Raw genomic sequence first — 16,583 nt, 5'->3', positions numbered from 1 at the left:
GAAGTCACCCAATTAGTAAATAGAGTCCACCTGTGTGTAATTTAATCTCAGTATAAATACAGCTGTTCTGTGAAGCCATCAGAGGTCTGTTATGCCACATACACACGACCGGTCTTCCCGATGGACTTTCACCGGAGGTCCAAAACACTTTCTAAATGCAACGGACTTGGCCACGCACGACGGACTAAGTCCGTTCGAAAGTCCGTTCGTTTTGAACGTGATGACGTAAACGAGACTAAACAAGGAAGTTGAATAGCCAGTAGCCAATGGCTGCCCTTGCGTCGTATTTGTTCCGTCGGACTAGCACACACGAACGGTTTTCCCGATTTTTAGTCTGTCGGACAGATTTGAAACATGTTTTATTTCTAAGTCCGTCGAACTTTTGGGAAAAAAAAGATTTCGGTCCACCAGACCAAGTCTGCCGGAAAGTCTGATCGTGTGTACGCGGCATTAGAGAACCTTAGTGAGCAAATAGCATCATGAAGTCAAAGAAACACACCAGACATGTAAGGGATTAAGTTGTTGGGAAGTTTAACCCCTTCATGCTGATTGTCCGCAAATATGCGTTCATGGCTTGAAGGGGTTATACCAGAGTGATGCTTGCAGCTGCAGACATCTCCCCCGGAACATTTTTTAGAGCCAGCGGTTGGCTTTTTAGTGACAACTGATGCAGCTAAAAGCTGCTCGGCTGCCACCCTAAAGGAGCGGGAGGTGACGTCCCCCTTCCGCTGCTACTTCTGGGCCTCCCGTCCCACCAGGAGACGCAAACCACCATGCATAAAAATGTCCCATGATGTCCATTCATCTTCTTTTATCTCGCCGCGACGGACCAAAAAGAAAGAAAAAAAAAATCCACCTCCATGGGATGCTCCCGCCGTCTGACACTGCTTGGCTTGTGACAGTTCTTTATATCACTGAGGACGAGGCCACCCGGTGAAGTAAACGGGTGACGCCGCCCCTCTGACACCACAGGGAAGCCATAGGGAAGTCCCCATGGCATCAGAGGGGGTGGGGTCACCCGGTTACATCCCTGGGTGGCCCCGTCCTCAGTTATATAAGAACTGTCACAAGCCAAGAAGCGTCAAATGGCGGGAGGATCAGTGGCGGATTTTTTCTTTCTCTTTTTTCAGTAAGTCGTGGCGAGATAGAAGAAGATGAATGGACATCGTGGAACATTTTTATTTTTCAATAAAGGACTTGTCCCCAAGCTTTGTCCTGTTGTTTTTAACATTTTGACATCTTTTTTGTGAAATGGTAGGGGTACATTTGTTACCATTTCACACAGGGGAGAGGCTGGGATCTGGGGGTCCCTGTGTTAAAGGGGGCTTCCAGATTCCGAATAGCCCCCCGCCTGCACACCCCCACAACCCCCGGGCAAGGGTTGTGGGGGTGAGGCCCTTGTCCCCATTAACATGGGGACAAGGTGCTTTGGGGGGCTACCCCAAAGCACCCTCCCCATGTTGAGGGCATGTGGCCTGGTACAGGTGGGGGGGGGGCTTCTCTCGGATAAGGGTCTGGTATGGATTTTGGGGAGGGAACCTACAGCATTTAAAAAAAAAAATTGGTGCAGGATTCCCCTTAATTTCCATATCAGACCCGAAGGGCCTGGTATGGATTTTAGGGGGACCCCCATGCAATTTTTTTTTTTTTTTTTACATTTTGGTTTGGGGTTCCCCTTAATATTCATACCAGACCCCAAGGGCCTGGTAATGGACTGGGGGGGGGGATCCCATGCTCTTTTTTTTTAATGATTTGTATCTATATTGCCGAGACCCGACAATTCATTACAGCCGCGATCAGTTTTAAATGACTTTTTTCCTTTAGGAATGTCATTTTGCTGTGGTACTGTTCTAAACAGGGCAAACATGCACCACTTTACAGGCATACTATAGACACCCCCCAGGCACAATAGTTAAAGGAATATTTCATTTTTATTGTTTCCCGTTAAGCATTAAAAAAAAAATCACTACTCCTGAAAAAACGGGCATTTAAAAAAAAATTATTTGCATTGATACATGTCCCCTGGGGCAGGACCCAGGTCCCCGAACACGTTTTATGACAATAATTTGCATATAAGCCTTTAAAATTAGCACTTTTGATTATTCATGTTCGTGTTCCATAGACTTTATCGGTGTTCGTGTGTTATGCCAAATTTTTTGCCTGTCTGGTATGTTCTGGTGCGAACCAAATCGGGGTGTGTGTGGGGGGTAGGGGTGTTCGGCTCATCCCTTTGTCGCAAAGAATGTAATCAGATTTATTTATTTTTAAAAGGACAATGTTAAAAAAAAAAAAAAATTAAATAAATAAGAAAGAAAAATATTTTTTTTAAAGCGTCCCCGTCCACGCATTCTCGCATACATAAGTCGCGTCCGCAGGGCAGGCGACTTTTGCCGTGGCCAATCAGAGAATGAGCTCTGAAGGGGGAACTCCACGCCAAATTTATTTAAAAAATTTGGCGTGGGTTCCCCCTCCGAGAGCATACCAGGCCCTTAGGTCTGGTATGGATTCCAAGGGGAACCCCCTATGCCGAAAAAACGGTGTGGGGGTCCCCCCCAGATCCATACCAGACCCTTATCCGAGCACGCTACCCGGCCGGCCAGGAAAGGGGGTGGGGGCGAGCGGGCGCCCCACCCCAAAGCACCTTGTCCCCATGTTGATGAGGACAAGGGCCTCTTCCCGACAACCCTGGCCGTTTTTTGTCGGGGTCTGCGGGCGGGGGGCTTATCGGAATCCGGGAGCCCCCTTTAATAAGGGGGCCCCCGGATACCGGCCCCCCACCCTATGTGAATGAGTATGGGTGTACCCCTACCCATTCACCTGTAAAATAAAGTACAAAAAAAAACACAACGCACAAGATAAAATAGTTTATTGCACAGCTCCGGGGGTCTTCCGTCTTCGGGGGTCTTCTCGCCGGACTCCTCCGCTATCTTCTTCTAGCTCTTTTACTAGCGGAGGAGCCCGACTTTCTTCCTCGCCGCCGCTCTCTTCTTCCGACTTCGGGGGTCTTGTCCCCCTCTTCGGTTCTTCTGCCGGGCCACCGCGCCTTCTTATAGCTCTTTTACAGGCAGTGGCCCGCTCTTCTGTCGCCGCCGCCTTCCGCTCTTCTTTTTCTCCTGGAGATGTTGGCTCGACGTTCTCTCCGGCCGCAATGCCAGGGGCGCGCTGCGCGGCGACTTATATAGGGACAAGGGGCGGGGTCATCGGCTGATGTCACATGGGTTGATGTCATATGGTGACTCCGCCCCCTTACGATGTCACAGTCCCGGAGGATGCTGGGACTGTCGCCATGTGACATCAACCCATGTGACATCAACCGATGACCCCGCCCCTTGTCCTTATATAAGTCGCCGCGCAGCGCGTCCCTGGCATTGCGGCCGGAGAGAGCGTTGAGTCAACATCTCCAGAAGAAGAAGAACGGAAGGCGGCAGCGGCGACGGCGATGGAAGACCGGGCCACTGCCTGTAAAAGAGCTATAAGAAGGCGCGGTGGCCTGGCAGAAGAACCGAAGAGGGGGACAAGACTCCCGAAGTCGGAAGAAGAGGGCGGCGGCGAGGAAGAAAGCCGGGCTTCTCCGCTAGTAAAAGAGCTAGAAGAAGATAGCGGAGGAGTCCGGCGAGAAGACCCCCAAAGACAGAAGACCCCCGGAGCTGTGCAATAAACTATTTTATCTTGTGTGTTGTGTTTTTTTTTTTTGTACTTTATTTTACAGGTGAATGGGTAGGGGTACATTGTACCCCATACTCATTCACATAGGGTGGGGGGCCGGTATCCGGGGGCCCCCTTATTAAAGGGGGCTCCCGGATTCCGATAAGCCCCCCCACCCGCAGACCCTGACAACCAACTACCAGGGTTGTTGGGAAGAGGCCCTTGTCCTCATCAACATGGGGACAAGGTGCTTTGGGGGGCCGCACGCCTCCCCTCCCCCAAGGCACCCCCCCATGTTGAGGGCACGCGGCCTGGTACGGCTCAGGAGGGGGTGGCCGCCCGCTCGTCCCCACCCCCTTTCCTGGCCAGCCGGGTAGCATGCTCGGATAAGGGTCTGGTATGGATCTGGGGGGTGACCCCCACGCCGTTTTTTCGGAGTAGGGGGTTCCCCTTGGAATCCATACCAGACCTAAGGGCCTGGTATGCTCCCGGAGGGGGAACCCACGCCAAATTTTTAAAATAAATTTGGCGTGGAGTTCCCCCTTCAGAGCTAATAATTCTGTCAAAGTCGCCTCCGTATATACAGAGATCCGACTTGGAGGCGACCTCCATTGAAATCAATGGGTACAAGTCGCCTACAAGTCGGATTCAAGTAGTACAGGAACTTCGTCGGAGCGACTTCAGTAGCGTGCATTAAGACGGCTCTCATTCACTTACATTGATTTTTAAATGTTGTCCGACCTGAGGCGACTAGGGGCGACCTGAAGTCGGATCGGAGTCGCCCCTGTATGAACCGAGCCTCAGTCATGCACTCCACAAATCTGGTCTTTATGGAAGAGTGGCAAGAAGAAAGCCATTATTGAAAGAAGTCCCATTTGCAGTTTGCGAGACACAGAAAACATGTGGAAGAAGGTGCTCTGGTCAGATGAGACCAAAATGGAACTTTTTGGCCTAAATGCAAAACGCGGAAAACTAACACTGCACATCACCCAGAACACACCATCACCACCGTGAAACATGGTGGTGGCAGCATCATGTTTTGGGGATGCTTTTCTTCAGCAGGGAAGCTGGTCAGAGTTGATGGGAAGATGGATGGAGCCAAATACAGGGCAATCTTGGAGGAAAGCCTGTTAGTCTACAAAAGACTTGAGACTAAGGAGGAGGTTCACCTACCAGCAGGACAATGATCCTAAACATACTGCCATAGCTACAATGGAATGGTTTAGATCAAAGCATATTCATGTGTTAGAATGGCCTAGACAACGTCCAGACCTAAATCCAATTGAGAATCTATGACAAGACTTGAAAATTGCTGTTCAGATGCTCTCCATCCAATCTGACAGAGCTTGAGCTATTTTGCAAATAAGAATGGGCAAAAATGTCACTCTAGATATGCAAAACTAGTAGAGACATCCCCAAAAAGACTTTCAGCTGTAATTGCAGCAAAAGGTGGTTCTACAAAGTACTGACTGGGGGGCTGAATACAAATGGACGCCACACTTTTCACATATTTATCTGTAAAAAAAATGTTGAAAACCGTTTATCCTATCCTTATTTCCTTCCACTTCATAATTATGTTCCACTTTGTGTTGGTCTATCACATAAAATCCCAATAAAATACATTTACGTTTTTGGTTGTAGCATGACAAAATGTGGAAAATGTCAAGGGATATTAATACTTTTTCAAGGCACTGTAATGTGATCAGTGTTAATAATGTGCACTGTCACTGTACTAATGACACTGGGCAGGAAGGGGTTAACATCTAGGGTGATCAAGGGGTTAAATGTGTGCTCAACAAGTGTTTGTGTGTACTGTGTGCTGCTTTTAATGGGGATTTAGTTGTGTTCATTCCCTACATAGCAGGGAATGAAAAATCAACTAGGTCCTCTGTCACCGAACACAGCTCTGTGCTGTTTACACTGACAGAGCTGTATTCCATGAGACTCAGAGCCGATCACCAGGTGCAATCACTGGCCAGGACCCGGGGATCGACATGCGCAGTAGACGAGATTCTGAGCAGCCGGCCCTCACTGTCGCAGTGTATGTACAGTGCACAGACAGCATATGGTTAAGGATAAGTTCATCTGTTACGGCTGTTTGCGGCTGTCGGCTTGTACTTCTTAATGAACTATAATTGTGCTGTTGAAATGTGATTCTTTCCTATCTGACTGTTCATATATATGCATTGCAGTTTAATGCGTTTTTAACCGGTTCCCGACCGGCGCACACCGATGTACGTCGGCAGAATGGCACGGGCAGGCATATTGGCGTAAAGGTACGTCCAATCTTTATTACCGCCCTGCCATCGCAAGTGTGCCGCCGCCGGCGCGCTCGCGTGCTGGTCGGGCCCCCGTGTCCGGTTGCGGGTCCCGCGGACTCGATCGCAGCAGGCGTACCCAGGATCGTCTCACGGGGTGGCTGAATGGAGAAATGCAAAAACAAAACAGCATTTCCCCATTCTGCCTAGCAACTAGTGACGCTGATCTCTGCCCCATGTGATTGGAGCAGAGATCAGTGTTCACTAAATGAAAACCCAGCCCCCCACAGTTAGTAACACACCCCTAGGAACACTTAACCCCTACACTGCCACCCACTGGTTAACCCCTTCACTCACTGCCAGTGTCATTTACACAGGAATCACTGCATTTATATAGCAGTGATTGCTGTATAAATGACAATGGTGTCAAAAATGTCGGATGTGTCCACCATAATGTCGCAGTCACAATAAAAATTGCTGATCGCCGCCATTACTAGTAAAAAAAAAATTATTAATAAAAATGCCATAAAACTACCCCCTATTTTGCAAACGCTATAACTTTTGCGCAAACCAATCAATCGCTTATTGCGACTTTTTTTTACCAAAAATATGTAGAAGAATACGTATCGGCCTAAACTGAGGGAAAAACATGTTTTTTAATATATTTTTGGGGGATATTTATTATAACAAAAAATAAATATAATGCGTTTTTTTTCAAAATTGTCGCTCTATTTTTGTTTATAGTGCAAAAAATAAAAACCACAGGCGTGATCAAATACCACCAAAAGAAAGCTCTATTTGTGGGAAAAAAAAGGACGTCAATTTTGTTTGGGAGCCACGTTGCACGACCGCGCAATTGTCAGTTAAAGCGACGCAGTGCCGAATCGCAAAAAGTGGTCTGGTCTTTGACCAGCAAAATGGTCTGGGGCTGAAGTGGTTAAAGGGAAAATAGAATGGTCCATTCACTCCCACATGTGTAGGTTACCACAAGCCCTACAATACTTGTGTATAGACGTTAATGAGGCCTTAAAGTGGTTGTAAACTCTGTTACACTACTTTTACCTACAGGTAAGCCTATAACAATGCTTAGCTGTAGGTACCGTAAATATCTCCTAAACTTGCACAGTTTAGGAGATATTCAGTATATGCGCTGCTGCCGACATCATCGGCGCTTGTGCACTGAAGAAACGGGCTGCTGGGGCTGTTTCTTCTGGACTTGTGCCATAATCAGTGGCTCCCGCGCACATGTGCAAGAGTGACGTTATCGTGGCTCTGGCCAATCACAGTGCCGGAGTCACAAACCCTGCAGTAACTCCTGTGGAAGATGTCCTCTGTGTGCTCGGAGTGCCAACGCCGATTCAGGGCATCATTCTGAGGTAAGTATTTCATAATGAGCTCATCATTATATATGCCTTTGTCTTGCAGGATTGTTTTTTTTTTTTTTTCTGGAGGTTTACAACCTCTTTAAAGCAATCCTGTCTCAATATTAGAAAAGAAGGTTGCCATTTTACGAAGAGATGATATAACTACCTGTCCCACTATTGATCTTTGGTCTTCTCAAGAGCTACATTTCCTGGAGAATCCTGGTCATTTGACACACCTCTTGTTGTGTCTGCATTCTTGATCCCCTGCAACATGCTGGGTTCCTTACACCAGCCCCTATGAAACTAATGTGTAATACATTGACTAGCAGATGGAACCTCTTGATCGAGAATCAGATATTCATCATACCTAGAAATGTGTTGGCTACAGAAGATTCCCTGGGCACCATAGCTCTTGAAGATTGGTGGTGGGACAGGCAAGCATAAGATTGTTTCATTGCAGAACCTTCTTTTCTACTTTGTTGTAATGGGGTTGCTTTAGGTGGCAATACAAATTTGATGACATTCTACCAATCCAGTAATTGTAAATAATTAAATGTGCCTCTTACCAGATCCGCATGATCTCAAAGTTATAGGAGATAAGCCTGTGGTAAAAAAGGTGAGCCTGAGGTATCCTGTATGCAGCTTCGTCCAGTGGATGTGCCAACCTCTGTGGTAGCTGGATCGGAAGCCTGAAGATTGGCGTCCCCGCTTCACATACGATTATACAGACATGCTATACACCTCGCACTTGGTCTGTGTCAAAGATTAAGCAAAAGGAAGGCTTGTGGTATAATATGTAATAACTTGCGGTTTATTTGAGCTAAATACTATGCAGCCTTTTATAGGGCAATGTGTTGGAAGGAGTAAGTAGCCGTGACGTAACCTTTATCCATGTCTACAGTTAATTCTGTGGTCAGATTATCCTTTCTCTACTGCTTACTTGCTCATACTTTGTTGTAAGTGCAATTTTTAGCTCAAATAAGCCCCAAGTTTTTACATAGTAAGCAAAAGGAAGGCTCGTTGCATAATCTTTGAAATGGATGGAGTGGGAGGTGTATAGCGTGTCTGTATAATCGGATGTGAAGCGCAGACGCCAATCTTCAGGCTTCCGATCCATCTGCCATGGAAGTTGGCACATCCACCGGATGAAGCTACACACAGGATACCTCAGGCTTATCATCATCTATACCTCAGAGATCACACGGATCTGGTAAGAGGCACATTTAATTATTTCACTGGTGGAACAGATTTATCTTCATCTTTGTCACTGGGAGCACTGTGTTTATTTTGTTGGGGTACGATATGAACACACATCTTTGATATGGACACTTGATGTCTAAATTGTTAAATTATGTAGTGTTTGGTCACCTTATTGATTATGAATGTTTTTTTTTTGGTCTATCACCTTTATCACAGATATTTTTGTAACATACCACCCCTGCTTTATAAATTAAAGTGATTGTAAAGGCAGAAGGTTTTTATCTACACTTTATCATATTAAAGTAGAACTAAAGACAAAACTTTATTTTCTTTTCATTTTGGATAGCGTAGGGGAGGGTTAAAACTGACAGGTGTTCTAATTCCTATCCACTCCATCCAAAACCCCAAAACTTTTTTTTTTGCCATTAGTAATATTTTAAATAATTGCTTCTGCAGTTGATTACTGGTTTTAGTAATAACGTTAGTAATTGGAGACTGCTCAGACAGAACATGGTGCCAGTGTGCAGCCTTTTTCAACTGCCATACAATTGTAGTATTCTCATAATAATTATAATCAGATGTCCAGAGCACCCCACCACTCTTATACCAGATCTCAAGAGCCCCCCCCCAATAGAATTCAAGAGTCCCCCACCCTCACATCACACTCCACCCCCTTAGCTTGTGCTGCTGCCTGGTAGAAGCTGGGGATGGAGCTGGGAAGCAGAAAATGCAGAGTCTGGAGGAGGACCAGAAGAGGGCAGGAATCAGCTGCCAGAATCTGCTAAATGATGAGACCAGGGGAGGCAGAGAAGAGGGGGTGCTGCAACTGCACAGGGGGGTGCAGAATCTGTAGGAGGAGTTCTGTCATCCTCTCTGCTGCTGAGACGGGGCAGGGAGCATCAGAGATGAGCCTCTCTGCAACTGCGCAGAGGAGCAAAGGAGTTACATAGTTAGTCAGGTTGAAAAAAGACACAATTCCATCCAGTTCAACCTTAAAAATAATAATAAAAAAAAAAAAAAACATTGTACGATCCAATATACCCCATTTTATACCCATAGTTGATCCAGAGTTCTGTCCTTATCACTGCTGAGGCAGGATGGGAACGGAGACGAAGGGGGTGCTGCAGCTGCAGGAGAGGTGCAAGGACCAAATTAAATGGCCAAAAACCTTTTATTCTAATTGGAGACAGAATGAAGGAATGTTAAAACCTCTGCCTGGTTTTTAGCTGCCTACGTGTCTGCTGATGGTTTACTTTCACCTTCCCTCCTGATGATCATTATCACTGGAACAAGAAGTGAAAGGAAATGTATAATGTACAGTTGTCACCATAGCAGGATTAGAGGGGAAATCTCCCAATGGAGACACCTATTCTGGCAGCTGTTGAAGGAGGTTTTTATTCTTGCTTCCTGTTGTTGTTTCAGGACAGTATATTAGAAGAAATTGGGGGACGTCAATATAAACCTTAACCCACCAACCAAAGCAGGTAAAAAGTTTTGGCTAAAGTTCCACTTTGCTGTTGTAATCAACGGGCAGTGAGTTTGAGTTCAGAAAATTTGGGGTAAGATCCAGTAAATATATTTTTAAGTGACGTGGTGTCCATTATTCTGCAGTTTTTTGTTTGACAAGAACCTTGAAATCTGCGTTTCACAGATTATATAGTGATGTCCACATAATCCGATAGTTAATGTGTAATGTTTGAATTGTAGCTAGATAATGCTCGACAGGTTAATAAATCAAAACTCTGAAAAGTGCTGACCAAAGTCTGAACTCGATTAGCAAACTGTAGAACAGTCCTGTCACCGGCTGACCTCCATCACCAATATATCGAAGAACTTGGCATCCAGTATTTTGCAATGTTGTGTGAAAGCATTACAGTTCTCATTGCACCACTACACTTGTGAAAGAAGAAGAAAAAAAAAAATAGCTCCACTGATAGCTGAAAACTAAAAGTCAGCAGCTAAAAAAAAACCTAGCTGCTGACTTTTAATAAACAGACACTCAACTGTCCCAGGATCCAGCTTTGTGCTCCCCCAAGACGTTTTGTCCATCCCTCTACAGTCCCTGGTAGTCACATCTCAAAGGGGTTGTATATATTTTTATTTTATATTTGCCTCCTCCGTGCAAGGGTTTTTGGATCCCATGTCTGGATTTGATTGACAGCAGCGGGAGCCAATGGTTCCTGCTGCTATCAATCTATTCAATAAGGACCCCAGACAGCGGCTAGAGCTGCTGTGCTGTTCCCTGTCGCTGGAACAATCAGGTTCAGGTAAGTAAAAGGGGGGCTCCGGGGGGTCTGTTGCAGTACAGAAGGTTTTTCACCTTAAAGCCCCATACACACTATCAGATTTTCTGCTGGTTTTTGTCTTCATATTTACCAAAACCATATCATATGAGGTCAAACCTTAGGAGGTTCAATTTGTATGCAATCAGGCAGGCCCTTGCACTACATGGTTTTGGTAAATCTGAAGACAAAAATCAACAGAAAATCTGATAGTGTGTATGGGGCTTTATACATGCATTAAGGTAAAAATTTGAGGGTTTACAACCTCTTTAACTGTAGGCACCTGGCTGTGACAGCTTGCAGCTTCACAGCCAGGTGCCCATCTCACATGCACGAGCCGTGAAACACATTTTTAATGGTCCTGCAAGTCATCTGGGACCTGTGATGTGTCCCAGAAGACTGCAGGGAGGGAAGGGGGAGGAGAACTGTCAAAACCAAGTACCTGCCCCGCAAAAAAAAAAAGCCATTTTCAATAGAGCAATAGAGGGGGCATAAAGCAGACCTTCTTCCTTTTGGGTGAAGCTCTTTAGGTCCTGATAGATTACTTCATGTATTTCCCATGCAGCACTGAAGTCTCAAGCAGTGCTATCAGCCCTGTCCAATGTAAAATAAAGAACACCTGTTGGGGAAATGAGAGAGGGAGGTGGACATTGCTTTTTTGCTCAGTATTAAATGTTTCTACATACTTTTTGGTTAAACTTCAGTTAGGCTTTAACCACTTTCCGCCAGCGCTATAGCCAAATGACGGCTTCAGCGTGGCTTCCAGTGTCGAGAGGGTGTCAATAGACATCCTCCCCTGATCGCGCTGCTCAGGGGGCGCGCACCTTGATAACTGAATCCTTAGGCAGCTAAAGGGCCAAGCACAGCGAGTCTTTTACCACGTGATCAGCTGCCATTCAATGACAGCTGATCAGGAAGTAAACAGAAGCCGGTTACTTGCTTTTTTTTCTCCTTGCGATCAGCGTGAGGAGACATAAATAATAAATAAATAATAAGAATAAAGCCGCTAACTGGGCTTCTGTTACAGGGCCATCTGTCCCGATCTGTCCTGCTGATCAGTGCCCACGAGTGCCATCTATCAGTGCCACCTATCAGTGCTGCCAATTAGTGCCTCATCATTAGTGTTACCTACCAGTGATGCCCACCAGTGCCATCTCTTAGTGCCCATCAGTGTAGCCTTACCAGTGCACATCAGTGAAAGAGAAAATTACCTGTTTGCAAAATTGATAACAAACAATTTTTTTTCTTTTTTTTGCAAAACATGAAAAACCCAGCAGTGATTAAATACCACCAAAAAGTTCCTATTTGTGTGGACAAAATGATAAAAATGTTGTTAGGGTACAGTGTTGCATGACACTGTAATTGCCTAGTAGGCATGTGATTAAGGAGTATATAAAGTGGACCTTAAAGCCCAACTCTGGGTAAAAAAATTACGTTTTCACATGCCATGAGGCTGTGCCCAAACTGCACGGGCCAACTGCCCATCTAGGAGAGAGGAGAAAGCTTATACTCGCCCAAACCTTCATTCCCCCGGAAAACAGTGCTCCGCTATGGTCCAGTAGTTGACTGTTCCTGGTCTGTGGAGCCTGCTCTGGGCTTGATGACGTTAGGAACAGTCCATAACTCAAGACCGCTCAAGTGCAGGGGTGTGCTGGACTGGTCTTGTGTAGGGAAGATCGAAGGATTTGGTAAGTAAATCTCCTATCTCCTCTCCCCTAGTCAAAAATGAGGAGCCCCACTACATGGGGAAAACTTGCTATTTTACTCTAAAACCAATGTGCTTGCAGTTGATTTTAATCTGATTATGTTTTATATATATATATTTTTTTTTTTACCAGCTTAAGAGGCTAAAGTGCTATTTACAGAAGAGAATGTTGCTGAATCCAGTCATTTCAAAGTTGGCAGGGAAGAGGGTAGTACTGGCCAGTGCATCTCCACGGAGACAAGATATACTTTCCAATGTGGTATGTAAATTGCGATTTGATATTTAACTACACAGTAAAATGCACCATACCAAATCTGACAGCTTTTCAGTAATTTTTCTCTGTAATGTGATTTGAATAAATATTACGTTGACCTAATATCAGTGGTAATTTGGGCCTCAAATTTCAATGTACAGTACATTTTTAGTCAACTAAAATCAAATGGGTTTAGTTACTTAAATGCTGCACAATTCTCTGGACGGTTGGGAAGGCCTGTAATGCATACAGTGCTCTGCATGGTCGGGAGGCCTGTAAATGCTGCACAGTCCTGAGTTCTCTGGACAGTGGTCTGAAGAGGCCTGTAATGCACACAGTGCTCTGGACAGTGGTCTGAAGAGGCCTGTAATGCATACAGTGCTCTGGACAGTGGTCTGAAGAGGCCTGTAATGCACACAGTGCTCTGGACAGTGGTCTGAAGAGGCCTGTAATGCACACAGTGCTCTGGACAGTGGTCTGAAGAGGCCTGTAATGCATACAGTGCTCTGGACAGTGGTCTGAAGAGGCCTGTAATGCATACAGTGCTCTGGACAGTGGTCTGAAGAGGCCTGTAATGCATACAGTGCTCTGGACAGTGGTCTGAAGAGGCCTGTAATGCACACAGTGCTCTGGACAGTGGTCTGAAGAGGCCTTTAATGCACACAGTGCTCTGGACAGTGGTCTGAAGAGGCCTGTAATGCACACAGTGTTCTGGACAGTGGTCTGAAGAGGCCTGTAATGCACACAGTGTTCTGGACAGTGGTCTGAAGAGGCCTTTAATGCACACAGTGCTCTGGACAGTGGTCTGAAGAGGCCTGTAATGCACACAGTGTTCTGGACAGTGGTCTGAAGAGGCCTGTAATGCACACAGTGTTCTGGACAGTGGTCTGAAGAGGCCTGTAATGCACACAGTGTTCTGGACAGTGGTCTGAAGAGGCCTGTAATGCACACAGTGCTCTGGACAGTCATCTTAAGAGACCTGTAATGCTGCACGGTGCTAAGCACGCTCTCATAGGCTTTACAGGTGGAACTCTGAGGCCGCGTACACACGGGCGGACTGTTCGCCCAACTTTGTCCGCTGAACAGTGTTTCAGCGGACAGTCCGCTCGTGTGTGGGCTTCAGCGGACAGTTTCAGCGGACAGTCTGCCGAACAAAGTTTTTCGGAAATCCCGTAAAACTGTCCGCTGAAACTTGGTTTGAGCGGACAGTCCGCCCGTGTGTAGGCTTGTTCGTCAAACTAAGTTCCGCGCATGCTCAGAAAGGATTTACACGGCGAAGGTTGCATTGCAGTGTATTGGACGTCGTATTTCTCGTCACGTCGTACGTGTCGTTCACGTCATCGCGCAAGTTTCAGCGGACTGTTCGTTCGTCGTGTGTGGTCAAGTCCGTCCATGCTAATTTTGAGCGGACTGTCCGCTCAAACTGTTTGACGAACAAAGTTGGGCGAACAGTCCGCCCGTGTGTACGCGGCCTGAGGAAACCAGAAGTTCACATGGGTAAACATCCCTCCCTCACATTTTCATTCTGTTTTCGTTTGTTGACCATGCTATTTTAGTTTTAGTCGCCTTTTGTTCATCTGAATTGTTTTAGTTGTACTTAGTCGACTAGAATCTGCAGTACACTTTGGTTGACTAAAATCGAATGGGTTTATTTAAATTGTAATACATTATTTAAGCATTTCTCCAGAATTTCCAAACTCGTATACTCCTGGAGTAAAAAAAAATTGAATGCTATTATTTATGGTATTAAGGTTTAAACAAACGAGATGCTCTGGATGATCTGAGATGCCTGTAATGCTGCACAGTGCTCTGGACAGTGGTCTGAGGAGGGCCTGTAATACACAGTGCTCTGGACAGTGGTTTGAGGTAGCCTGTAATGCATTCCACAGTGCTCTGGTGGTGCCTGTAAATGCTGCACAGTGCTCTGGACGGTTTGAGGAGGCCTGTAAAGCTGCACAGTTCTCTGGAAGGTGGTCTGAGGAGGCTTCTTATGAACACAGTGTAATGCACAAAGTGCTCTGGATCGTCTGAGGAAGCCTGTAATGCACACGGTGCACTGGACGGTCGGGAGGGCTCTAAATACTGCACAATCCTTTGGACGGTGGTCTGAGGAGAACTGTAATGCACACAGTGCTCTGGATAATCATTTCAGGAGGCCTGTAAATGCTGCACAGTGCTAAGCATGCCACACTACTAAGCACACTATGGGGTTGTTTTACTAAAGACAAATCCACTCCACTCTGCACTGCACGTGCACTTGGAAGTGCAGTCACTGTAAATCTGAGGGGGAAGATCTGAAATATGGGGAAGCTCTGCTGATTTTATCATCCAATCCTGTACAAGCAAAAATGCAGTTTTTTTATTTTCCTCAGATCTACAGTGAGTGCACTTGTAGCGCAAAGTGGATTTGCCTTTAGTAAATAAACCCTTATGGTCACTACCTTGCTTGCTGGGAGGGGAAAAACTCTCAGGATTTACAGGTGGAGCTCCAAGGAAACCGGAAGTTCACATGGGTAAATATCCCTCCCTCACATTTTTCTTCCGTTTTTGTTCGTTGGCGAAAATTGGAATTGATTTTTGTAATATTTTTCGTCAATTGACAAAGACGTGGGGTAATTTTCCTACTCCAAACCATGGAAGGGAAACAATTACAAAGCGGGCATCCCATTTATTAAAAACAAATGGAATGTCACTCGCATATTATTGTGCCGTGTCCTGGCACTAGGAAAGATCTGTCAGCTGTATAGCTGCACAATTAATCATTAAAAAAACTTTCAATTCACCCCCGCCCCCACGATCTCTCCCCCTGAGAGTAGGTGATTCTTTCATATAAACAAGTGGAGAGATTATCTGCTCACTCAGCTGTCAAAAGAAAGCATCCTGGGCAATCTGCCAAGTGTAGAACTTGAAACATTGTAACTAACTTCTTAGATCAAAGGGAAAGAACTTCTTGTGTAAACAAATAATCTGGGCAGTATGCCAAGCTTTCAGTGTGAATGCAGGAAGTTTAACCACTTAAAGTCGAAATCTTTTTCTGACACTTCTTTCTTAACCACTTGAGATCCGCGCTATAGCCGAATGACGGCTACAGCGCAGATCTCCTTTTCCGGGACGACGTCAATAGACGTAGTCCCGCGCACGAGCGCCCTGCGCGCCCCCTGATGGGCGCGCGCGGCGCGCTCTGTGATCGGTGAGTCTGAGACTCGCCTGATCACCGATCCGTGCAAGGGGTCGATCCCGACCCCTTTTCACGTGATCAGCTGTCAGCCAATGACAGCTGATCATGTGATATAACGGAGCTGGTAATCGGCTATTATTCCTCCTCGCGCTGACAGCGCGAGGAGAAAAAAAAAAGTCCCGATCACAGCCAGCCCTGCTAGTGCCCACCTGCCCCCTGCCAGTGCCCACCTGCCCCCTGCCAGTAAAACATTAATAAAAAGTTAGTGCCACCCAGCAGTGCCCACAATGCCACCCAGCAGTGCCCACAATCTGCCTCAACAAAGGTGCTGCACCCCAGTGCCACATATCCGTGCCCATCAGTGTCATCTACCAGTGCCCAGCAGTGCCGCCCATCAGTGCCCAGCAGTGCCACCTATCAGAGCCACCTATCAGTGCCCATCAGTCCCATCTATCAGTGGTACCTATCAGTGCCCATCCGTGCCACCCATCCGTGCCACCCATCCGTGCCACCCATCCGTGCCATCTTATCCGTGCCCATCTGTGCCCATCAGTGCCGCCTTATCTGTGCCCATCGGTGCCGCCTTATCTGTGCCCATTAGTGCCGCCTTAACTATGCCTATCAGTGCCCACCAATGCAGCCCATCAGTGCCCACCAGTGCAGCCTATCAGTGCCGCCTCATCAGCGCACTTCAATGA

At 46.4% G+C, this 16,583-nt stretch overlaps 1 protein-coding gene across 4 annotated transcripts in view; it reads left to right on the top strand.

Moving 5' to 3' along the window:
- ASMTL (acetylserotonin O-methyltransferase like) overlaps positions 1-16,583 on the top strand; it is a 104,364-nt gene that overhangs the window by 7,054 nt on the left and 80,727 nt on the right. Inside the window, exons 2-3 of one of the 4 annotated variants that reach the window (XM_077480782.1) lie at positions 9,890-9,951; positions 12,588-12,713. The exons of 1 other annotated variant lie outside the window; for it this stretch is intronic. In XM_077480782.1, coding sequence (XP_077336908.1) covers positions 12,621-12,713 — 93 coding nt within the window. In that variant the 5' untranslated portion in view covers positions 9,890-9,951; positions 12,588-12,620. Of the gene's footprint in view, positions 1-9,889; positions 10,027-12,587; positions 12,714-16,583 lie in introns of those variants that run through there. 2 more of the 4 variants (XM_077480784.1, XM_077480783.1) reach the window with 2 other exon arrangements.

The sequence above is a fragment of the Lithobates pipiens genome, unplaced genomic scaffold (genome assembly GCF_037356315.1).
Source record: "Lithobates pipiens isolate NorthernLeopardFrog02 unplaced genomic scaffold, aLitPip1_a1.2 Scaffold_16, whole genome shotgun sequence".
Taxonomy (NCBI): Eukaryota; Metazoa; Chordata; class Amphibia; order Anura; family Ranidae; genus Lithobates; species Lithobates pipiens.
Note: the sequence above shows the minus strand (reverse complement) of the source record. Positions and strands in the feature narration are given on the sequence as shown.